This window comes from Populus nigra, chromosome 18, assembly GCF_951802175.1.
Source record: "Populus nigra chromosome 18, ddPopNigr1.1, whole genome shotgun sequence".
Lineage (NCBI taxonomy): Eukaryota > Viridiplantae > Streptophyta > Magnoliopsida > Malpighiales > Salicaceae > Populus > Populus nigra.
This window is the reverse complement of record NC_084869.1, coordinates 12,030,788-12,056,396: the sequence shown is the minus strand read 5'-3', so window position 1 is coordinate 12,056,396 and position 25,609 is coordinate 12,030,788. Positions and strand designations below refer to the sequence as shown.

The 25,609-nt window shown below is 32.0% G+C and overlaps 4 protein-coding genes across 6 annotated transcripts; 3 read left to right on the top strand and 1 right to left on the bottom strand.

The window, feature by feature from the left end:
- Positions 1-1,141: 1,141 nt before the first annotated feature.
- LOC133678608 (peptide methionine sulfoxide reductase A1-like) lies at positions 1,142-3,576 on the top strand. The gene is made up of 2 exons (XM_062100985.1): positions 1,142-1,731; positions 3,082-3,576. Exons 1-2 carry the CDS (start codon positions 1,201-1,203, stop codon positions 3,331-3,333), a joined length of 783 nt encoding a protein of 260 aa, XP_061956969.1. The 5' UTR covers positions 1,142-1,200; the 3' UTR covers positions 3,334-3,576.
- An 8,416-nt stretch (positions 3,577-11,992) lies between these two features.
- Positions 11,993-13,919, top strand: LOC133678158 (cyclin-U4-1-like). The gene is made up of 2 exons (XM_062100384.1): positions 11,993-12,451; positions 13,427-13,919. Exons 1-2 carry the CDS (start codon positions 12,045-12,047, stop codon positions 13,695-13,697), a joined length of 678 nt encoding a protein of 225 aa, XP_061956368.1. The 5' UTR covers positions 11,993-12,044; the 3' UTR covers positions 13,698-13,919.
- Positions 13,920-16,275: 2,356 nt separating this feature from the next.
- On the top strand, positions 16,276-21,152 carry LOC133678691 (YDG domain-containing protein At5g47150-like). 3 transcript variants are annotated; one of them, XM_062101137.1, is made up of 3 exons: positions 16,295-16,396; positions 17,572-17,630; positions 19,328-21,152. In XM_062101137.1, the coding sequence occupies exons 2-3, from the start codon at positions 17,590-17,592 to the stop codon at positions 20,856-20,858; spliced, it is 1,572 nt and encodes a 523-aa protein (XP_061957121.1). In that variant the 5' UTR covers positions 16,295-16,396; positions 17,572-17,589; the 3' UTR covers positions 20,859-21,152. The 3 variants fall into 3 exon arrangements, with proteins under 3 accessions (XP_061957123.1, XP_061957122.1, XP_061957121.1); XM_062101139.1 differs by lacking the exon at positions 17,572-17,630 and having other exon boundaries at positions 16,276-16,396; XM_062101138.1 differs by lacking the exon at positions 17,572-17,630 and having other exon boundaries at positions 16,285-16,396; positions 19,283-21,152.
- Positions 21,153-24,316: 3,164 nt separating this feature from the next.
- On the bottom strand, positions 24,317-25,237 carry LOC133678929 (uncharacterized). The gene has a single exon (XM_062101450.1). The coding sequence runs from the start codon at positions 24,968-24,970 to the stop codon at positions 24,473-24,475; it is 498 nt and encodes a 165-aa protein (XP_061957434.1). The 5' UTR covers positions 24,971-25,237; the 3' UTR covers positions 24,317-24,472.
- Positions 25,238-25,609: the final 372 nt, after the last annotated feature.

Sequence of the window (25,609 nt, the reverse complement as noted above, 5' to 3'; positions counted from 1 at the left end):
AGCTGCTGTCTAGATCTTGTGCTGATGTGTTGGATAAAATGGGAGCTGCTGGTACCAATCCTTGCTTCTTCTGGACTGATCCTTCTCAAGCTCTGCAGAATTTTCTAGGGGATGTTGCAACTTCTGCGCAATCAAAATTGTTTTTAAACATACGAGTTACTTCCTGGTTTTAAATTTAGATAAAATAATACCCACAAAGAAGTATGAACACGTCAAACGCATGAAATCTCAAAAAAAAAAATATATATATATATATATATATATATATATATATATATATATAAGTTTAGATCCAATTATTAGATTATGCTCGGATTAAGATGTAGCTTTTCTTCTGCTAAATCCCTATTTGGTTAGTTTAATTTCAAATCTAGTCCGTATCGAGTCTCGAGTCATCAAGTCTATTTTCAACATTGTTAGGTTTTTAAAAAAAAATTATCCTTGAACTTGCGTATATAACTTGACCACATTAGTTTCCAATCCCGAATGATCTTTGTGGGGTCGAATGAAAACGCCATTAGCAAGAAATTGTTGCTGCATGAAAGGCTTCCATCCACAATCCAATATCTAAACCACACGATGACGGCTTGATGAGAGGGCCAGACAACTGACTCCTGAGGTTTTCTATCTCCCTCTGCAGATTCTTCCAGTCCACCAACTTCTGCAATGATGTCTTCTACAAAAACAGGTGATTAAACTAGAAAGAAAAAATCAAAAATAACCCAGTAAAACAAGGGGGGAAATCAAGAAGCAGAGGATTAACCTTTAATTTATTAGCAAATAAAAACAAAGAATAATGCTGTTAGGTGAGAGTGATGTCTCCATGAAGCTGTCTAAAGAAAGGAACTCGTATTGTAAATCTATCGTGATAAAAATTAATTTGTCAATCCATTTATGTACACTTAATTAAAAAAAAACACTTAATTTTGATATATTAAAATTAATTAAGGAAAAATCTATCTGTAGAAAGCTTAATTCGATTTTTGAGCTGTACAAGTAATACAGGTATTTTCTCCTTGAATTCTTTTTCAAAATCCTCCTACTAAAAAAGAAAAAGAAAAAAAAATCTCCTCGAAATTAAATTTTAGAGAAAAACAAATAATTACAGAAACAATATAAAATATATTTTCTCCAGTTTTAACCAATAGCAACATAACTAACTAGAACACGTCACACAAACACTAATCCAGTACAAAAAAAATGCTCCAAACTCTATCCACCCATCTCTCCTCCACCTCCACCTCCACCACCACACCTCTCCTCCTCCTCTCAAAACCCTTCCTGTCTCCCTCTGCAAAATCCCAGCTTTCTCACTCTAAACCCTTCAACTTCCCTCGAACCTTAAAACGCATCTCTTATTACAAGCCCCCAATGAACATCCTTAACAAACTAGGCTTTGGTACTAGGTCACCTGACCCGTCCACAATGGACCCAACAATCCCACAAGGTCCTGACGATGACTTACCAGCTCCTGGTCAGCAATTTGCTCAGTTTGGAGCTGGTTGTTTTTGGGGTGTTGAATTGGCATTTCAAAGAGTCCCGGGCGTTACCAAAACTGAAGTGGGTTATACTCAAGGCTTATTGCATAATCCAAGTTATGAAGATGTTTGTACTGGTACTACCAAGCATAGCGAAGTTGTTAGGGTTCAGTATGACCCTAAAGAGGGTAGCTTCGAGACTTTGCTTGATGCTTTCTGGGCTAGACATGATCCTACTACCTTGAATCGCCAGGTTTGTTTGCTTGAATTGACTTGTTTTTTTAATGGGCTGTTGTCAAAATTTGATATTTTGAGGTTTCTGGTTAAAGTTTGGTGCTTGGTAGGGATATGAGCTGGGTTTTGATTGGATTGTGGTGGATCGGTTTGTAATTGGGTTTTTGTTGATTTTCTTGGGTTTTTGTTGATTTTCTTGGATTTTGTAAGTTGATAGTTTTTGTTTGATTTGTGGTGCCGTGAGATTTAAATTTTTATAGTTGGTAGCTATTTTGGAGGTTTTAGTGGTTGATATTTTGTGGGTTTTAGTCGATTTGTTTAGTGTATAGTTCTTTTTTTTTTATTTGATGGACTGTTTTGTATTTGTGCTCCCTTGATGTGTTTTGTTTTATTTTATTTTTTTTCATTGAAACTCCCTTGATGTGTTGATAGTTGTGTTTTATCTTTTTGGTTCAATTTCTAATTTTTTTGTCTTTCTGGGGAATGATTTGAGGTGATTTTGGGTCTAATTGCTTGGCTTATTCCCTCTCTTTTGATTAGTTTCCCTTTCTTATCGTTAATATGCTGCTAGGATGTTTTCTTTTCCTGCTATTAGCTTTTAAAGAAGTCAATAACCTTCCATCCCTATCTTATTGTCAATTCGTTAGCCTGAAATGAATAGCTTCACAGGCATCGGTTATTGGGAAACACACATAGAATGATGTAACTGGAAAAGGAAATGGAAAGACCTGCTACCCTGGTGTCTGCAATGAAGAAACTTAGTTGTCAAATCTGCTTTGATTTCGGATAGTCTAGTGTAATACCTATTTACTGTATATCACTTTGGCAGGGAAAGCCATGAAAATTATAAATGATTTTCTTGAGTTTTCCGAACATGTTTAAAACTACCTCACCGCTTCACCCCTCTAGGAGTTAATAGCCACGCGTTGTACTTTTGAGATTTGAGTATCACCTCTTGTTTTGATAATGGTGCTTGGTTCACATTAAGTGCAACCTAACAAGGATTTGCGTTATCAGGTTGCACTTTAATGTTGCTGTGCAGAGTCCAATTTTCATCATGGCTACTCTATGTCATATGAGGATTAATGGGGTATTATCACTTTTTTTCATTTGAACATGCTCTCCATTCGGACATGAATGTTCTAGGTAGTAGTCCTGGTATGCCTGTGGTCGTTGCATGTCTTCCTATTTCATTGGTAGCTTATTAAATTACCCCATCCATAGCTAATGTCACTTTATTTATTTCATTGCTCATAGACATAATCATGATCATCATTATCTCATGGGATTCTATTGTGATATAAATATGATTTCAATGTACTCTTCTCATGGCCTGTTCATTTGCATCTTGTTGGTCCTTGCTGGGCAGGGGAATGATGTGGGAACACAGTACAGGTCTGGAATATACTATTACACCCCTGAGCAGGAGAAGGCAGCAAAGGAATCCATGGAACAGCAGCAGAAGCTCTCAAACAGGAAGATAGTCACGGAGATTTTACCTGCCAAAAAATTCTACCGAGCGGAAGAATACCACCAGCAGTATCTTGCCAAAGGAGGCCGTTTTGGATTTAAACAATCTTCTGAGAAAGGCTGCAATGATCCTATCAGATGCTATGGCTAATTCCTTTACCATCATTAAGAGGCTAACATCGGTATAGGTTAAATATTCTTGACCTGATACAATACCTGTTTATATTGAGAAACCTAAGCTTTTGTATGCTTTGCTGTGTTGTGAATGCCATGTGTTAGCTTCGAGGACATAGATATCTAGTTACCTAAATATGTTTGATGGCTGTGTGCTCTACTGTTTGTGTAAGGTAGGTAGGGCAGAATGGTTGATATATAAGAAAAAAGTTTTTCAACAGTGGCAATGTCTCACATTATCTGGGACACCGCAGATTTTACTCTTTTTGTTGAAAAGGTGTACCCACTAGGTTGATCACAAAAAAATGCGCGTAGCATGTTTTGCTTACAAGTAAATCTCTACCCCTTTCTTCCTTTTCCTCTTACAAGTAAAGCCTTTCGGGGGAGCATTTCTATGTGCATGGTCTTGTCATTTGATCTGAGAATCAAGCACATTGGTCTTGGGTTGTAAGGTGTGTTGATGTAAAACATTTGCCAACTCTAAGGTATAATCTGGCCAATCCGTATAAAGATTCTCTGAACTATTGCGCCTGTGTTTTTTTCTTCTGATTTTAATACCAAGAATTAGGATCCTATCACTATTGGTTACATGATCACCATCAAGTGAAAGGTTTTGCTACTAGAAGTTCATTCATACAAGTTCATATGACAACTTTCTCCAAAGTTGTCAGCACATTTTCTAATGAATTTGATTGAATTATCATACTTTTAGCCCAACCAATCGAATGATGCTGAACTGACCAAACCTCCAGTCATAAAATCTATGCTTCCAACCAGGTGTTGGTGGTTTGGACTGACCTTTGATCCTTTTCAACCATATGAGTGCTAGGAAATGCTATCCGTTTAAGGTTATTCTGGGTTTAAACAATAGTGATGTAAAACATAATTCTACAAGTAGATTAAAATCCCAAGTATAACTTGCCTTTCATAAGAACAAGTAGATTACCAATGAGCCATGTATTATGGCCATGGAAGATATTTGTTCATAAGAACAAGAAGATTGTGTATATTTGCCATCAAGCCTAACAATATTTTCTTCTTCTAACCAAGAATTTCCTAATGAAATAGCCTATCTGATGCTGCCGGGCACATTGAAAAAGGCCTTGTTTCTGATTTCGACTGGCCTTGTCTGGGCTTGCAATCTTGTTGCGCTTGAATTTTGATCTTGACGGGCTTTATAAATGTAAGGATTTCCCTGATTAATGAAATTTTGTTTCGATTAAAGAAAACCCATATGGAAGAACAAAATAATCTCATCTGGCCCATCTTTAGAGAACCAAAAAAAAAAAAAACAGGGAGAGAGAAAGAATAACAGGGAGAGAGACTATTAAGTGCTTTTTTTAATGTTTAATATGATTTGTTTTTTAAATTATTTTTTAGTTAAAAATATATTAAAATAATATTTTTTATTTTTGACTTTAACATATCTAAAGAATTAAAAAAAAACCCATGAACTGTATTCCTCCCCAATCTAGCTTAACCCTTCCTATATAAATATATGCTATTGGTATGTAAAGAAGCTAAAGCAACGGTTTATATTATTCATTTGTAATTTTCTAAGCTATAAACACTCTTGATAAATTAGAAAAATAAATAGAAATATAGTTTAATAAAAAGAACCCATGAACTATATTCCTTCCCAATCTAGCTTTTTGCTTACATGTTTAATTAATAAATTCCAGTATATATTTGAAGAAATACTGAACATCAATAAAAATAACTTATTAATTTTGAATAATTATAATAACTGAATATAATAAGATAACCATTACAATTCAAGAAATAATAAATAATTTATTAATCTTGAGTAATTATAATAACTGAGTATACAAGAGAACATTCATATTGTTCTCTGTTCCTATGAAAAAAAGAAAGCTTTATAAAAAAAAATATTTTGATTCTAACTTTTCTTTCAACCAAGTTTATTTTAAATATCAACTATTCACATAATATTCTCTGTTGCTTTTTTATCAGATTCTGTAAAATTAATATAAAAAATAAAAATAAGATTTTTGTATTCCATCTGAGTTTTAAAATGGTTCTGTGTTGTTTGTGAGATTAATTAAAATAATTGTTTTTGTTGAATTTTGGAATAATTTGCTGGTTGAAATGGTGAGATTTTAGTGACGAAGATGTTAAAGTCCAAATACCAACAGCTTTAGTACTGATGACATACTAAAAATTCTAGCATGTAAATAGAGTTTTTGGATAAAATAATCGGGTAATTAATTGGTTGTAGTAATTTTATTTATATTTTTTATTTTAAATGATTGATAGCTTATATTTTTTATTTAGTAGTTCAAAGTAATTTGTGGCTAATATTTGTAAAATGTTTTCTTTAGTGAAAGTAAGGATTCTCTCATATTTAAATAAATATTAAAAAAAATACAATACTACTTTAGAGAAAATATATATATATATAGTTCACGACTATTTTTTTTTTAAGAAAAAAAAAGATTGAAGTGTAATTTTATTTTTATAATATTTTGAGTTATTTTATAAATTGTATATTTCATTCATTTTATCCGGTAAAAAAATAGTGATATAGCTGGTCATGAAAGACTTTAATATACCTAATGATTTTGGTGAAGTATAGACTTGTTTAATTAAGTCTATTTGTTGAGAAATAATTCCTCTATGATTTTATAAAAATCTATAGAATTGATGGCGTTAGACCTAATCATCTCTTGAGTCTAATTAGTACCAGACCCAACGCTCCTAAGTTTGGCATACTACCAAGCCCAACCATGATTGAGACCAGATCTAACGAGTCTCCATTGAGTCATGTTTGTATTGTGCCAACTAACACCTCTGAGAATTTAGGAAAATTATACTTTTCTTTTCTTGATCCGATATTTTTTGTTAAAGATATATCGATTAAATTATACTTGTATTATACCACATCCATGTTTTTTTTTATGTATTTTACAATACATTGCAATTTTGTTGTACTTGAATTTTGATATTGGTGGGCTTTATAAATGTAAGCTTTTCCCGATGAAGTTTATTTTAATAAAAAAATAGAAATAAAGATTTTATTTATTTGAAAGAAAGTAATTTTTTTTTGAAAAGTAGTTTCCTTAGAAAATGAATTTTAGAAAAGTAAATTATTTTTTGATGTTTGGTAGTGTCATGAAAAATAAATTAAAAAAAAATATTTTCCGGTGTTTGGTTATATTATTGAAAATGAGCTGGAAAATAGATTATTAATGTTTTATTTTTTTCAAGTTTATTAAAATAATAAGAAACAAATCTTACAAATTAAAAAGTTGAATGGTTGAATGAGAATAAAATTAAAAAAAAATCTAATTTCATAAATTATCTCAAATAAAATAAATAATAATCAAAATAATAGAGATCAAATCTAATAGTTAAAAAAATTGAAAGATAATGAAATTAAAATAATAATAATAATTACAATTTTATAAATTATTTTAAATAAAATAAGTAACAATAAAAAAAATAAGGATCAAATTTGATAGATAAAAAATTTCAATTACAAATATGATAAGAGAAAATTAAATAACAATCATAAAAATAAAGACAAAAGTTAATATAAAAATCAAATTAAATCAAATTTTAAAGGATGAAATTGAAAAAAAAATTCAAACAAAATATATAGCAATCAAAAGTTTGAGAACCAAATTTGACATAATCAGCAAATAATATGATATTTTTAATTTTTTCATAACTTCTGGAAAATGTTTTTCGCCCAAAATAAAAGGAAAACACTTTCCTGAAAATCAAACCAAATTTTTCTTTGACATGAAAATATTTTTTATTAATTGGAAAGTATTTTCCATTAACCAACTTTTCTAATGGCAAATAAACACAGGAAAGTTTGAAAGTAGTTTTCCAGAAACCACTTTTCAGAAAACAAACGCACCAGAAGAATTTAAGAACATATTTGTCTTTTAAAAGTGTTTTTTTAAAAAAAACTTTAAATTAATTTTCTTAATATTTTCAGATTTTTTAATATACTAATATAAAAAATAAATTTTAAAAAATAAAAAATATATATTTTTCTAGTGCCTAACAGTTCATGGCATGCCTTATAAAATAATTCTGCACTACAAACATGTTGTATCTAACAACTTCTATATTGTAGCTTCAAATTACTAAAAAACAAATAAAGAAAGGAAGAAGAAACTAGCAAACTAAATCACTGCTAGTCCAGGATATTAAATATAGGGAAATAATTTACAATTAATATTATTTATTTATTTGTTTCACAAAATAACACCATGGCTATCAAAATCCAATGAACAGAGTAGAATATGGATCACATACCTCGCTAACGTGTATACCATGACACGAGATTGAAAATGAAAAAAAAAAAAAAAAATCTCCACGTTGAGGCTTGTATATATATGATGCACCATCAATAAATAAATAAATAAATAACCATTTAACCAATAAAATAGGTTACGGATCAAGATTTCTTTCTTTTTCATATTAAACTTATAATGATAATGAGCTCAATAGGTTCTGAGATATTTTATCCATTATAAATATTATTATTATAAAATTATACTTTATACTGTTTTTTTCATATAAAAATAAGATTTATTGACTATAAATACACCACGAGATTTTCATATCAAAAGCTCATAGTCTTTTCATTCTCAATATTTTTAACATATATAATTTCAAAGTTTATTTTTAAAAAATATTATTGTGTTTTTTCTCTTTAAAAAATTATTAACTTTGTCATTAAAGAGTCTCGATATCTATAAAAAAAAATCTTTTAAAAGTATTAGCCACAAGTCATATTGATCTACTATATATTAAATATAAGCTATCAATCACCTAGTTATGAAGAATGAATGAAATTATTAAAACTAATTGATTAATCAATTATTCAATTCGAGAGGAGAGTTTTATTTTTAGGCATCATGATACTATGAGGCATTTGGAGGATCATGCTTAATGTGAATGATTAAATCTAATTTTGACAATTAAAAGTAAATAAAAAATTTAAATCAATGTTATTTATGAGAATCAAGCCGGCAAGCATGGACAAGCAAAGCATAAACCGTGGGTTATTGCCAGCATGTTAGGGAGTTCTGACAGCGTGAAGTGGATTGACTTTTCCTAGTTTACTTGTGTGAATAATTAATTTGAAATTAGCATGCTTTTTCTTGTTCTTCCATATATGCCCCTAGAAATTTATCCATATGTTATTGCTAAGTAACCGCAAAGAAACGTTTAATTATAATCTCGAGACCGTGGAAATAAAATTTTATTTAATTAAGAAAATAAAAATCTAAAATAATTTATTCTGAAAATAATAAATTTTTATATTTTCAAAATAAAAAATACAAAGAGATATGTTCCTTCTATTTTCACCCTTTTCATCTCTTTATATATATATATATATATATATATATATATATATAATGTGCAAGGAAAGGAAGCAAGCGAGTATGGAACACAGGATTAGGCGAGGGAGATGGCTGCTACAAATGATTAGTTTAGTGGTTAACCAATTTAATCCTAACCCAAACCAAATAAGTTATAAACAATGCGTGATTATATTTTAAGCCTAGTGGATGGCAAAGCATTTTTTTTTTATTTTTTTACCCTTGCTTAATATATTTTATTACCGCGTTAGAAATTAGGGAATTATTGGATTAATCTTTCTATTTCAACTCAAATGAAGTCCCATTAATTGGATGACTAATTAGCCAGATTAGGGTAGTGAAGAACAGACATGAGCTGGTCCTTTCTTCTCTGATTCAGCCATCTAAATAATTGGAGCAGAGATGGGACGCACTGTCCTGTTTGTTTTTTTATAAAAATATTTTAAAAAAATTAATTTTTTTTTAAATTAATATTTTTTATGTTTTTAAATTATTTTAATATATTAATGTTAAAAATAATTTTAAAACAATATTATTTTAATATATATTTTTAACCGATTGTGGCTTATGGAATACACTAGGGGTTAATTGAGGCTTCCCCCACAATCATCCATTCTTTTCCAAGACTCCAATTTTGACAGCAACAGCTGCAAATAAGCATGGTTACAGCAGACAGCAGATTTTTTTCTTTTTTTTTTACCATACAATTTACATTACATTAGTCTAAAAAAGGGGTAGAAGTACGTGTTAATAAAATTACCGGACAGCAGATAATTAAGAAATCATAAGTACAAGAATGTCGTGTAGTAAAGTGGACATGTTCTGCTAGTTATGAAAGTTAGCTGGAAATCTGATGAGTGTCCTCTTTATGCAGTGCAAGCAAGGCCAACCGCAACAAAGTCAAGGAATGGGAACCTGTATCTTCACCTTTACTTCTTTAAAGAAACGAAAACAATGAGCAGAGGGCTGCCTGGATCAGATCTGGCTAGTTGTTTGTTGGGACCATTTCTATTTTTTAAATAGATCAAAACTCAAATCTTCAAAGCACAGGCCAGATCCAAGCCTCAATTCTCATGTGATCTTGCTCGAGGACAGGACAGAAGGCCAGTCAGGGGACTAAAGCTGACTATCATATTTTTTTTTTAAAAAAATAAAGACCTGGGAGGATTAGGAATAAAGGGTTCGCTCATTTGTGTATAGACTACTGCTCATATATGAGAGCACAAATTAATCAACTATATATGATCCTAAACTCTAATACAAATAAGATTTTATTACAAGCTCGAAGCATATTCCATTTTAAAAAAATAATCTCATCTTAAAAGCTTAGTTGTTAAATGAAATTCAATGTATAATTTATATTATTTTCTAACACTCAAATAAAGACTATTTAGATTTGATATTTGCACGGATGTATACTATATTATGTTATTAATTGAGTTTTAATTAAAAAAAAATAAGAATAGTCAAATTCGAATTCATTACTGTTTGATTATCAAGATTCTGGTATAATGTTAAAGAACTATTTTAACTAAAAAATTTAAAATTATTAGGTGATGTTATAGGTTATGATTCATATTATTCTGATCATTTTTTCGTTACCTTGTTGGTCGATGTCTTCATGAGTTAATTAGATTTTTTATATATTTATTTATTTAGAGTTTTAGGGTTTAAAACATTTTGATATCATTCTTAATACTCGAATGAAAAGGAATTTACGTAAAAATTGTCCTAGCCTTTCGATTTCATGGAGTAAAAAGGGCCCTAGATCACTTTCGAGGTCATATTATTTTTTTCTCTTTAGCATACCAAATAATATTTCAGTTTAAAAAGACCAAACTTTTCTTCTATTAGAAGTGAAGTAAACATCTCTCTCCCACTCCAATTTTCGGGCTCTATGGCTTGTCACTTGTGAGTTGCTAAATCCAATCTTTAGAGACAATAATCTCATCATGGCTCCATTAGCAGTCCCACACCAATCTCGATCCCACACTCTAGCTCACTCAGCTACTATAATCATAGTGAAACACAAATTAAGTTTAACTCGACCTAACAAACTCAAGACTTTTTATTTATTTATTAGGACCAATTGGCCATTACAGTCTAAATCTCACTTCAAATATCTTTCCAATTCCACAAATTAAAATTAAAAATCTAGTAATTTAAGGTAAGAAGTCATTAAAAACATCTAATCTTATTTTTTGTAATTTTTTTATTAATATAGATATTCGAGTCAGCTTGTACGCACCTCGATTAATTCTATAAACTCTGAAGCTAAGGACTATTTAAATTTTTAGTGACGTTGAGGTTTGTGGAATCCGAACAAATATCTTCTAAGTAACAAATTTAAAATCTAAGCAATTAAGCTATATTTATCAGGATATATATATGTATACTTTTATTGCCAATGGAAACTACAACCTAGGTATAAATAATTAAATTAAGCACGACATTGACATAATCAATCATCTTTGGTTAATTAATTATCCAACTTTTCTTCTCAAACTTAAAATTCCAACCCAATTCTTGTACCGTGAGAAACAAAATTTAATCGGTGGGGACTAAATGCCATGATATTTTCTTTCTTGCCAACCACATCCACCAAAAAGTTAAAAGTAGTTTTAAATGTCATTACAAGTCAGACATATTCATTTATTAATCCTCAATTACCCCTAATTACTAAAATCCCAACCTTAATATGTCGTTGAACCCAATCTGCTGGAACATCTCTATCATGATTTCGATGTCAAAATTACTTTAAATGATGGGTTTACTGCAATAAAAAATAACACACACACACACACACGATTAACCCTCTTGTAATTATATATTGTCTTAATAATGAGTTATAATATATTTTTTAAATTGTTTTTCATTCGAAAAAACATTAAATTAATGTTTTTTAGATATTTTTAAATAATAATTTTAATATATTGATGTTAAAATAAAAAAAAAATTATTTTAATATATTTTTAATTAAAAAAATATTATACATCGTAATATCAAACACACTTAATTATTCAAATATTAGGCTTTAAACAAGAGTAAAGTTCTAGTAAATCTTTTAATTTTACTGTAGATAGCTGTCTTTAAATTTTGAATAGATTAGAGAGATATATTTAAGAATACTATATAGTTTCTTAGATTTAATCTTTTGAAGGGGAAAAAAAAGTGATCCGAAAATACTACAAAGCCAGGGAGTTTCCTGTAAATTGAGCTCTGTCATTGTATCATTGGCCAGCTTAGCTTAGGCACACTCTCTTGCTGTCTTGAATAGGAAACTTGGAACGGAAAAAATAGTAAACAAAATCGTTCAACACACGCTATGCAAAAGGAAGGCAGGAGGTGTCTTATAAACACAGCTAGCACACAACAAACCAAAGTAAACCAAACAAGAATGGCAGAATTAGCAGAGACCACAGTGATGCCTAAGGTCATTACTTTCCTCTCTTCTCTTCTTCAAAGGGTAGCAGAGTCTAATGATCTTAGCCAACAATTATACCCCCAGAAAGTCTCGATCTTTCATGGCCTTTCTAGACCTCCTATATCCATTCAAAACTATCTTGAAAGAATCTTCAAGTATGCAAATTGTAGTCCCTCTTGTTTTGTTGTTGCTTATGTGTATCTTGATCGGTTTGCTCAGAGACAATCCTGTTTTCCTATCAATTCATTCAATGTGCATAGACTGCTTATCACAAGTGTCTTGATCTCTGTCAAGTTCATGGATGATATGTAAGTTATCTTCAATATTCACTTGTTGGGCTCATCTTTTTAAGCTTATTATGATGATTTATCGAGTTATCTTTGTGAAAATATTTCTGGGATTTTATAGTTGTTCTTGGATTTGGGATTAACCTTGATAAGTGGATTCAAGTTCAACTCTGCAATGTACCAGAGATTAGGGGGTAGGTTAGGCCTCTCAAGTTCAAGTCTTATCCAAGTTTGGAAAGGAAAAGGAATTCTTCATTTTTTAAATGAAATTCTATGTGATGGAAATCTTGCATTCTACAGATAATTAGTTTTTTTTTACTCTCCAAATATAGTTATGATCTGAAACGTAGACCCCTTTTCTTTTTGATAATTTTATTAGCAATAGGATATGTCCATTGCTTGAAATTGGCCCAGGCAAATCATGCAAACATTTTGATTTAGGAAGTTAGAGGTTCAATTCGATGTAATCCCCCCCTTCAATCAACCAGATTCATGACTACAAAAAAACTAGGTGCATTTGGAAGGGCAACTATCCCATTTGAGTCAGCCACAGCCAAGGGAAAAAAAAAAAGACACCCATGTGTAAAACTCCGGCTTTCATTCGACACCACCACCTAAGTTTGCGGTGTTAATGTCTATGTCTGCTTAAGCATGCCTGTAAATCCCATCAAATGGTAGCAAATTGTAAGCATGTGTCACTATCATTGAAGAGAGGGGTCAGTGACAGCTCAATCAAAGCTCTGTATTTTGTTTAAAGCCACAGCATATGCCGCACAGTAGCATTTCTTTTCTTTCCATTGTTCCTTTTTTAGGCCATTTAAACTACTCTACCCTACTTGGGCCTCGGCTGTTTTCATCGACTGGCAATACCCACTTTGCTTTCCTGCAAGAATCATGGTGGTAGACTGATAGTTTGTCTGTCATTCATTTCACTTGGAAACTATGCAGAACTGTACTGATGTAGCTAATAAATGTGTTCCTGTATTTTTTTGTCAGATATTACAATAATGCCTTCTATGCTAAAGTTGGAGGAATCAGCACCGCAGAGATGAATCTTCTTGAAGTGGATTTTTTATTTGGTTTAGGCTTCCAATTGAATGTGACACCCACCATGTTCCACGCTTACTGCTCCTACCTTCAAAGAGAGATGTTGATTCAATCTCCTCTACCGATTGTAGACCTTCCTCTAAATATGGCTAGACTACAAAAAACCCATTGCTGTTTCAACGAAGATGAATCCACTCATCAGAAACAGCTTGCTGTTTAGGTCATTTCTTAGAATGGTTAGGAAAGCTGGACCTAATGATTTTGTGTATTAGCTGGGGAAAAAAAAAGGAGTAGACTTTTAGTGCCAGTCATGTAGGGTCATGCACATGATATTTTCCCTTAGCATTATGGTTTGAAATGGAGTCAAAACTCTCATTTGGCTTCCCATGATTTGTGGCATTGAACACATTTTCAAGCTTTTCTCCTTTTCTTTCTGGTTGAAGTTTTGGACTTGTTGCTCTTTTGGTTATTGACATGATCGGAATCTGCAAATCAATGATATGTACAGATATGAGCTTTTTATCATTACGGCCTGGCTGACATGATCTCATGTATCATGATCCATCCCCCCTGTAAAACATGGTCAAAACCTACCTGTACAAACCTCTTGCCCAAGTTCTTCAACGGCACAAGAAATCCAAGAACTATTATCAGTAGAAGCAATCTTGCTTAGGCTTCCTCTCTTTGTTTTTTTCTCAAGAATTCGCAAGTAAAACCTCAACAAAACTTGAAAATAAAAGGTGAATTTTATTAAAATAATTAAAACCAAACATATAAAAGGAGGTTTGAATTTTGAATATTTTGTATATTACAAGTGCTTAGTATTAACTTAAATATAAATAAAATATATATAGGTTAAACTGAAAATATTATTCTATTCTTAATAAATAAGACTACATAAATATCATTTAACAAATTACACAAACAGTTTTAAGCAATCTTGCTGTTAAATAGATAATGTAAGAGTCTAATCAAATTGATTATTTATATAAATTTGTTTTTCATGTATTATTATTTTGATTTAATGGGATTCATTCCGATCAATAAAATATACTTGTTTTTTTTAATTTTAAATCCTAACTTTGAATTGATATTTTAAAAAATATATATTTTTTAATGCACTAAATTAATGTAGAAAATGTTTTTTTAATATTATTTTCAAAAATAATTTATACTTATATAGGATATATACAAAATTACCAATATATGGATATATACTTATATAGGAGATGAGGGAGAGATATAAATTCAGAGTTTTCAATCTTTGATCATATAAAATTTCAGAAGAGTGATTAATTAAGAAAAATGGAAGAGGGATTTCAAACTTAATCACATAAAACTTTTTGATACTGAGATGATATTCCATTCTCTTATTTTCAAGTCAAATGCACAATCAAATGCCATAATTATTTTCATAATACAATTTCAACCACGTCAATTTATTTTTTAAAAAAAACAAAAATAAAAATATTGGAAAATCAGACAATCAATTGAGTTTAAGGCCAAAAACTAAATTAAAGAAATTCATAAATAATTTTGGTATAAAATTGAAATACAATTAAGAAAGTGGTTTAAGTTGGTCTAAAATTGAAGATCTGGGAAGTCAATGACTGAAATATAAAAGGTAGAGAAATTAAGGGGTCTGTTGCAATTCAGTTAGGGAAAAAATGGAAATAGATTAAGGGAAAAAGACCAAAATTGGCCTAAAATTGAAGATATTTGGAACGTAAGGACCAAAGTGTGACTGTGGACAAATGCAGGGTTCACATTAAGTTTGTTGAGGGCTTAATTGAAAGAAATGTGAAGATAAAAGTCCAATTAGGCTAAATTGAAAGTTTGTCGAAGAAAGGACTAAAAATAGAAACTCGCAGACATTGAGGGACTGAATTAAGTTTTGGCTCTTGGTAAAACGGCGTTGTTTGGCTTGGAAGTTAACCCCAATTAGAACGTAAAACAACGCCCTGTTATAATCGACGTGTCACCCATAGTTATAATCGACGTGTCGTTCCTTTTAAAAAACGAAATGTCATGCATTGGCAATCTTCATATTCCTGGAAAAAACGTTGAACCTGCCGCGAACTCAGCTGATGGCTGATCTTCAGCCTCAATTTCCAGCCATGATCGTCTCTTAAAAAAAGAAAAAAAAAGGTGTTTCACACACTATAACATGCCAGCTACAATCTTGAGGCAATAAACCCCGTTTTTATTCCACAATCCATTCCCACGAATCAAGCAAAGTGGCAACCGTCACCAGCTCTTGAAACTCCAGCACCCGGAATGATATCAAGCGCAGGTTCATGGAGAATTCAAGGGTTGATATCTTGCCCGTCCTTTATTAATGCTAAAGGACTCTTAAGACTCATGTCCACCTATAAAAGAGGAGAGAATGCTGACAGAAGAGACACAGAAGAGTAGAGAGGAAAGTTGAAAAAGGATATGAAAAAGGTATTGCCGGGAGAAACTATAGGTGGTGGTTTTAAAACACTAGGAAATAAAACACACTGTTTTATTTCAATAACAAAAGTTTTAGAAAATAAACAAAACTTAATATATATACCTTTTTTTTTCTCTAGTATTTCTCTCTAGTCTATTCACACATAATAGCATAAAATTATAAAATTAGTTGTTTATTTATACACAAGTTGAATGTAAAAAAAATCAAACTTTAAATGTGAATGTGGCTGGCAGTATATAGCTTGTGGTTGGTGGCTGCAAGTGGTGGCTGGACAGCTGACAATTATGACTGTAAGTAGTAGTTGCTTTCCTTGACCTTCTAGATTGAGTTTACACAACAAAAAGCTGTGGGAATTTTGTTTTCCAAGTTTTCCAGTGATAACAAATTGTCTGGCCAAGAGAAGTGTTTCTGGACAGGAGCTAGCTCTCGATTCAATAAATTTTGCTTAGCCTGCATCTAAACAGGTATGATGCGCTTTCATTTCAGTTCTTACACTTGTAATATATCTTCTGTTTGTTCTTGAACAATTAATTGATTCCAATGGTTGATTAATATTCTTTCACAAAGGACATGATTAACAAGTAATTCTGAAAGATAAAAGAAGTGGATACCTTCGTGTTTAAAAGGGAGCAATGAAGAAAACTTGTAGCTTTGAGTCTGCAAACAAAAACCCTTGAATAGTTCATTCATGGCCATGAAAAACTACTCACAGTGATTTAGCTCCTTCGTTCTCCTGGGCAGAATCCTTCTCTTAAGTCTGTATTCTATATATGCTGTCATGAATGCCCAGTAATCATCTCATCTCCCTTTGGTTGATGTACCTTCTTCATTTGCAGTTCCGTGATTCATAAAAGTAAGTAAAATACTGTAGCTAGGTTGTTATTATTCATTTCATCTCCAAGGCAATTTGAAAAAGAATGAAAGCTCATTCTCTAGGTTAACATACCCTTTCTTGTAATTTATGAGCACAAAATAAATAATTTCCATGTCTTTGTAATGTATATGAATAACAGTGAACAAAATATTGGTTAGTTTAGTCTTCTATTCATGAACAAAATAAAAATAAATTTAAAATTATGTTGACAACCTTCGTGCTGAATTAATAATGTGTTTTTTAATTCATTTAAAAGTGTAATTATAATTATTTTTTATTTGAAAATATATTAAAATAATATATTTTTTATTTTTTAAAAATTATTTTTGATATTAATACATTAAAATAATTTAAAAATATAAAAAAATATTAATTTGAAAGAAAAAATAAAAAAATTTAAAATTTTTTAAAATGCAAAAATAAAAAATAAAACTTAAATTTTAATAGATATAGGGATAAATCTTTTATTTTTAGTTATAGATATCAAAACTCTTCGTAAAATAAAATAAAAAATTATTGCCTGAACTATTGCCTGTAAATTTTTTTGAAATTTTAAGGTCAAAGTCGGGTTTTGGATAAGTATGCCCACTACGAAATAATCAATATATTACTTTAAAATTTTAAAAACAATTACATTTATATCGATACATATATAGAAAATCTAGGGTTTTACCTAAACTGAACATCACTTGATACTCTCTTCTCTCTAGCCGCTCATGTCACTGTCATTTTGCTCTCTCTTGTGACTACCATACTAACTCGCAGGAGGAACAGTTTGCCCAAATGTCTTCCGAGTGCAGATCTACATGGCCCTGCAATTCGAGGTCATGCTCTCTTCCAAAGTGTCTTTTCAGATTTAGTGTTTCCATGGAACTTTAGAGGACATTATTCACGAGGATTACAAATGAAGTTCTTTAATTCGTTTTTTGCATAATAATGTTCGGCTGTTTCGAAGCAGTTTACTACTATAGTTTTTATGTTCTTCCTACCATAATATTGAGAGCTGTGCTCTGTGCTCAGCTTCTCATATTTGCTCCAATATTAGCTCTAAAACTGTTTTCTGGCGGTTGCTGACTGTAAGATAAAGTCATTCACTGGGATTAGTTGTATTGTGATTCTTGAAACTGCAGAAACATTAGGGATAATCAATAGGGTTTCGGGTCGGGTTGGATTTGGGTTACGGATACTTGAAACCCGATTAGGTTGGGTTTGGGTATAAAAAAATCCGTACACTGTTTAGTACAAAACCTGACGCATGGATTCCATTGTCATCCCCCATTCCTAAAAAGTATAGGAAAGAAACTTCTTGCAGGGAAAGGAAACAAATTTCTACCCTAGTCATAACCACCATAGCATAGGGCTTGTGTTAAGGATGAGACTTAGTCGTAGCAATAGAGGTTAGTTTGAAGGGAAGGAGGTGGGTGAATTATAATTCTAAGAGTTTTTGAAATTTTTCAATAATTTTATTAGTTATTTTATTTTTATTTTTTAGTTTAAAATTTTCAATACTAGTGGACTCTATTGAATAAGGATTTTTTTATATAAAATTGAATTGGTAACGGTAAATACTGATGATCTTTGCAATAAGGAATCTATCAAAAGCAATATCAAATTTGAAGTTTAGGCACTAGGTAAGGACTGCTTTGATTTTTTAAGCTTCAATAATTCATGTGTGGTGAGAAGTTTTTTTCTAGGTTTGAAAACTCTACATGAATACATCTTTTCTAAAATTGTATTTAAGTTATTTGTGGCAATGCCTTAATTAGGTTGAAAAGTTTTTGTTCAGAATTTGTATTATTTTTCTTAGTTATTTTATTTTTTATTTAGTTTTGGAATCTTGATGCTAGTTGAATTCTAGAATGGCTATATTTAATAATGATATCTTTTCTACAAGGACTAGGATTTAGGCCTCTGATTAGTATAAATAGGGCTCTCTAACTTATTTATTAGAACTTATTTGATTATTCAAGAATTATTGATATTTAGAGTTCATTAAATCAAAATTTTCTCTACAATTTAGCTATAATTTTAGGATTTGTGAAATCTTTGTTTTTGCTATACATTGCATCACTCCCACTACAATGCTTTTGATTTTCTTTGTCCTTTCAAATTTTAAATTGTCAAGCTAAACAAAAAAGAAAGAAAGAAAGAAACCCTTCAATTCCTGCCTATAAAATCTCCCAAAACGCTTGAGATTTTGTCTACAACTTCAACGTAGAACCTTTCAGCTTCAAGGGGTACTTCAGGTTCCTTCACATTCCTTTCTTTACTTGAATGGTTTGGTTATTGTAGTTGTTTGAAGTGAATTTTTATTTTTTCTTTTAATTACTCAGTAGATTTAATTTTGAAATGTGAGAATATTGCTTCTTGCCTTGCTTATACTGCATGTATCATGTTTATGTGGTGTATGTATATATGCTGTTCCTTTGTGCTGTGTTTTTGACTTAACATATGACAGTGCAATTATTACAAGCAGAAGTGTCGTTCTTTTGCTAAATTAACCTACGATGAATGGGAACAGAACTTCTACTCGATGTTTGTTGAAGTCTAAGCACAGAAGAGTAGATGCGACTTGTGAATTTCCCAGAGGGTGTGGAAGATTTCCAGTTGTGATGGACTCAAGTGATTCTGAAGATGGCATTGGTGATCATTCACAGTTTCTAAAACATCGTGTTGTACAAGTTGTACCAAGAAAATACCCTCCTCCAAGGATATTGAAAGGATCTTTTGTCCAGCGAGATTTTCCTAGTGCTTTTCAGCAACAGGATTTGCTTTCTGCTTCAAAAGAGGGTTTACAAAAAGTTGTTTCTGCTACCAAGCCTATGGAGAAAGCTGCTGCGGAAATTGCCGGAAGGAAATGCCCTTCTCTAGGGATGAACTCAAGTGATTGTGATGATATTAGTGATCATGGACAGTTTCCACAAAATCCAACGATGTCAAAAGCATCTTCTGTCCAACGAGATTTTTCTAGTGGTTTTGGGCGACAGGATTTTCATTCTGCTTCAAAAGAGGGTTTACTAAATACTGTTTCTGCTAGCAATCCCAAAGAGAAGGCCGCTGCAGAAGCTGCCTCAAGGAAATGCCATTCTCCAGGTATATTGACAGACTTTTTGGCCAAGCAGATTTGTCCTGCTGCAAAACAGAATATGTCTTCTGTTTCTAATGACATTTCAACCAATGACCGCCGGAAACAAAAGTCTGTTTCCCAAGAAAATATCATAACAAATAGTTGCGGAAATCAGAATACTGGTTCTGTTTCCAATGACATTTTTCTGCGAAATGGGAAGAATGCTACTAGGGTAGCAGGTTTTAGGCCGAAGAGGAGGTTTAATGTTACTTTGGGCAACAAGGAAACTGGTCAGTGTCATCAAAAATCAAGTGCTCGATGCGATGAAGTGAAGAAGGTCTTGAGATTGTTTCATCAAATACTTGCCAAGCTCTGGAAAGAAAATGCAAGGAAGCCTAAAATGGAGAAAGACTATAACATCCCTAGACATGCAGCATTATTTCTTAAAGATCACAAAAAATGGATTAATACAAGCAAACGGGTAGGTCCTGTTCCTGGAGTTAACATCGGTGACAAATTTCGATTTCAGGCTGAACTGAATGTAATTGGCCTTCATTGTCACTTTTATAACGGTATAGATTATATGAAGAAGAATGGGATCTCATTGGCCACTAGCATTGTCGTGTCTGAGCGGTATGCTAATAACATGGAATCTTCCAATGTCCTCATTTATTCTGGTTCTGGTGGAAATCCAGCAGTTCGAGGTCAGCTACCACTTAAAGATCAAAAACTAGAACGAGGAAATCTTGCATTGAAGCACAGTATGGATTATAAAACTCCTGTTCGAGTCATTTGTAAAGTAAAGCTCAGGAGTCCTCAAGCAGCTTCCTTTGAAGGTACATGCAAGCGCAAAAATTTGAACCCAATATATGTCTATGATGGTCTTTACACGGTTGAAAAATTTTGGGAAGAAAGAGGAGAATTTGGTAAACTTGTCTATAAATTCAAGTTAAAGAGAAATTTGGATCAACCGCAGTTACCTTGATGATTTAGCAAGCAATTGAGGGCATGTTTTGATGGATGATATTTCTAATGGAAAAGAGAAGATGCCAGTTCGTGTTTGGGCATGTTTTGATGGCTGATATTTCTAATGGAAAAGAGAAGATGCCAGTTCGTGTTTTGAATATGCTTGACAATGAGAGGGCACCACTATCAAGTTATTTAGCAAATGGAACTTGTAATGTTGAATCCTTGTTAAGTGCTTGTGATTGGATCGATGGATGCTCATATTCTAAAGATTGGTCATGAAAAATCAATGGAGGAGAATTTCTTAGCATAATTATTTACATTGTGGCATCTCCGTAATTGTTAAGATTTTCTATGTTTGAAGGAGTTCTGAAAAAGTTCAATGCTCAGACTAATAAAAACCTGATAATTTGATTGTGATATCGTGCTGAAATTTTTAAAAGGTTTTATTATTAAAAAGTTTTAAGAAAATAACTTCATCTAGTTTAAATTCGACTTAGTAAACCTCAAGATTTATTTTTATTGTAATTGGATTTATTTTTTAATTTAGATTAAGGTTTTTAATTTAATTTATTTTTTATTAATTATGATGTTTTTCTTATATTTAAGCAAGCTCTAGATTATTTTTCATCGAATATTAATGAAATAAACCTTTAAGAGCAGCTTCTCAACAATTTAGTGTTGAAATCTCAGAGCTTGAGATGTTCTAATTTCTCTCTATAATTTCAGGTCTTGAGACTTAAAGAATCGAGGAACTTATTATAAGGGATAATTATAAAAAATGTTCTATATTTTGGTTTGTTATTTATTTTCTATTTAAAGTTCGATAGGGTAAGGAGTTCTTCGCGGGACTCGTAAAATCGGGTGAATGTTTGTTAAGATCAAATGAGATGATTCAGCTCTCCAAAGCATGGGGCAGCAGTAACTCCATTGACGATTAAGAATTTTCCAGTTTGAGAGCAGTAAATAGTTGACGTCTGGTTACGAGTCTTCTGTCTATTTACCGTAATCCAGGGCTGGATAGCCCCCTTGTATATTTCAAGAGTATAATACATATGTTTTTGGTGTCAGAAAATGAATACTGCAGAGAGACTGCATTACTCTTTAACTCTATAAGAACATTGAAGAATCAATGGAGAGACTTTTTACTGTTTGATGTTTCTTCTGTTCCTTCCTTCCATCTCGCTGTGCATTTTTTCACTCGAATCAAGAAATTGCTCAAGTGAATGGAATGAAAGTCACGGAGCCATTTAGAGACTGTTTGTGGGTGTGAGAAATGGCTGAAACCACATGCCGATCGAGAAGACATAACGACGTTTCTTGATTGGAGTTATTGCTCTGAAACATTGGAGTTGTTGCTCTTTCTTTCAGGCACAACGTATGATTGTTGCTGATTGGATTGAAAGTTTAGTAAATGTGAATTGCAGGCAATGGAAATGTAGTGGGATGGACCAATATCATGCTGGAACGATCTACAACTCTCTCTTTTTTTTTTTAATAGTAAGTATCCGAGTTATTTTATATATATCTCAATTAATAATTTAAAATTTTAAAATTAATAACTATATAAATATCTAGTAATTTTAAAATTTATAATACTTGAACTAATAATTTTTAAAAAACAAACTCAGAATCTGATCAATTAAATTATACTCCTTAAACTTCTTTTAATATGCAATAGCAGCTAATTTTGAACTTAGGTTACTGATGGTTCATGTCATTATTAATTTTTTAAGAGAATATTTTTAAAATATAAAAACAACCATGCTCTAAGAATATGTTTGGAAATACAGTGTAAATCGTGTTTTTAAAAAATTTTAAGATTTTTTTATTAAAATTTAATATAATTTATATATTTTAAATTGTTTTGATGTGTTAATATTAAAAATAATTTTTTAAAAATAAAAAAAATTATTAATATATATTTTAATATAAAAAATTATTTAAAAAATAATTGCGTTGAAGAAGGATGTGAGGTTAGATTCATAGAATAAAAAATATTAAGCTACACCTGTACTCATTTATTTGGACGACTTTGATTATTGGGACAGGTTAGGTGCTGACAAATCTAATAAATTGTCGCAAGAAACAAAGATATGTCTGTCCTTGTAATAAATTGTTGGCATTCTATCCGAAATCTTTTTCTCTCGGTTATAACTAATTTCGAAATCTTAAATGTTAGCACATATGGTCAAGAATATTTGACTTGTGGTGTCTCCTCCTCCTCCTCCTCCTCCTCTTATTTCTAATTTTTATGAGCTGTTAGCTGGCCCCATCAAGAGTGTATTTCGAGAGTTTTCTCGATATGATAGCATAATATGTCAAGTAATGCAAGTTCGGTGCTTGAAATCAAGAGGAAAAGGGCACATGAAGAGAGAAGTTGGAAAAAACGAGAGAGGTCGATATGATCTTGGCCGGCAACAGGTGGGAAGGGGTTTGATTGGGTTCACATGTGAGAACAGGTAGAAAGTCATCAAATCACAGTGAATCCCACCGGCTTTTATATTTTTAAATAGTTTTAATGTGTAATATTAAAAATAAATTTTAAAAAAATTAATAAAAAATACTTTAAAAAATAAATCACACTATATTCTCAAACATTGCACATGTTACCCGGTGCAGCTGAGGTAGAGAAGGGGATGAGCAGAAAAGAAATCTGAATGAGCCCATCTCCTGCTTCGAAAATTGAAGGGTGATAAAGCTACTATGGTCTTTTCTCATGCAAAGATGGGTGTAATGAGCTTGGTGGTCCTTGTTCTTTTCAATTTCTGGTAATATGGTCCCTCATCATATAGTTCTTTTTAATGTGGTACTTGTATCCAATTCCTTCTCTCATGATGTTAAACTTGGGATATAGTATTTTTTTTTTTCAATTCTAAAAAAAAAATGAAAAGATTACAAAATCAGAAGAGAAAAAAAACAGAAGAAATCATATACTCTTAATTGTAAAAAACAAAAACAAATAAATTAGTTAAATATTCAAAATAATTCTCACTCCCACTATATATTTCTACCTAATGTTCAAAACCCGGATTGCAAGCTCAAGAACAAATCCATATGGCGAGCTTAAGAATCCAGGTTGTGAGCTCAAGAACGAGTCCAAAACCATATTTGTTGCTTAAGAAAATAATAGCTTATAATTTCTTTAATTTTGAAACTGAATATTCTTTTCACGAAAATCATCTCAATTAGGCTTGAAAATATTTTGGTCGAAGGGCAGGTTCATGCGAAGAATAATAAAATAAAAAAGAGAGTCCATAAACTATATATTATCATTGATATATTGCTTCCTGTTCTTGGAGGCCAAATTGAAGGGAAAAATCGAGGATGAGAGAAAATAAAATAACCACAAGAGCTCAGTACTCAACTGGTTTTTCATATATATATATATTTGTAAGGGTAAACTTAGCTATAGCATATCTATATATATATATATATATATATATATATATATATATATAATATATAAGCCAGTAATGATAAAAATAAGTTGCAGAGTCACTCAAACTACATACTATATCAATATATATAGCTCCCACACCATGCAAACACTGTATATATATAAGTAGAGTGAAACATGACACTTTGTGGTCTAAGACAACATTTGCACACATGGACTCCAAGCCAACTCCCTCACCCATGGTTGGTTCTCTGTCGAGGGTCAGATAGTGATTGCGTTCCATAGTTACTCGGTCCACCACTTCCTCCCCCGCTGCCACCACCAGCAGAATTACCAGACCCACTTCCAGCACCATATCCACCACCTTGAGCGCCACCACTCCCAGTTCCATAACCATATCCTGAGCCTGACCCGCTTCCAGAGCCTGACCCATACCCAAAACCCTTACCGAACCCAGTTGGGGACCGACCTGAACCAGACCCATAACCCCATCCACCATTTGGAGTCGAACCCCATCCCCAATTATAGTCCCAGTTAGGCCCGTGGCCCGAACCACTAGCTCCTGAAGGGGGGCCAGTCTGTCCATCAGGCACCGTAGACATCTCAGGAGAGGCAAATTTCCTGTCACCTACAACCACCCTGTTGGACGTACCACCAATATTACGGGCAAAAGAGCCTCCGGCGATCAAGAAAAGAAGAAACAGAGTGAACCGAGAGAAATTGGGCTGCATTATTTTTCTTATGGCTTTGTGGCTATGCTTCAAGGTATGTATGATGAGGCAATGTGAAATGATCAAAGTAGGGTTGTGACTTAGGTATAGTAAGGATATTATAGTGGTATTTATAGTGGGTATTGATGCTGACAAGGGGTCACCCGTGAACGTTTTTACCTTTTGAAAATGGTGCACATGTCATTGTGTGAGAGAATTTCACTCACGATTAAGCACTACTTCACGATATTGCACCACCGCCTTCCAACTAAAATATTTCAGCTTCTTGAGACTATAACGTGTTCTTATCCTTAAATCTTCCAACTAATTAAAATATATAGACATACACATAGACATAGACATAGATGGTGAAATGGGAGACATAGATGTGAATCATGCGACCTGTTGTGCTAATTAATTAGAATAAATGAAATCATTTTCGTTTTCTTTTTTTGCTAGACGGTGAAATGGGAGAGATTTAATCATTATGTTCTTCAATTCCCCGTTAAAGCTTGATTGTCGTATGGGATAATCATCAAGAAGCCATGCATGTAAATTAATTAATTTGAGGAAGCAAACATTTATTGAAGTGGCAAGCTGCGCTCCATGAACTTTTAGTAGTTTGTAGCTTTAACTGGCCATACCACCTGGTACACTTGG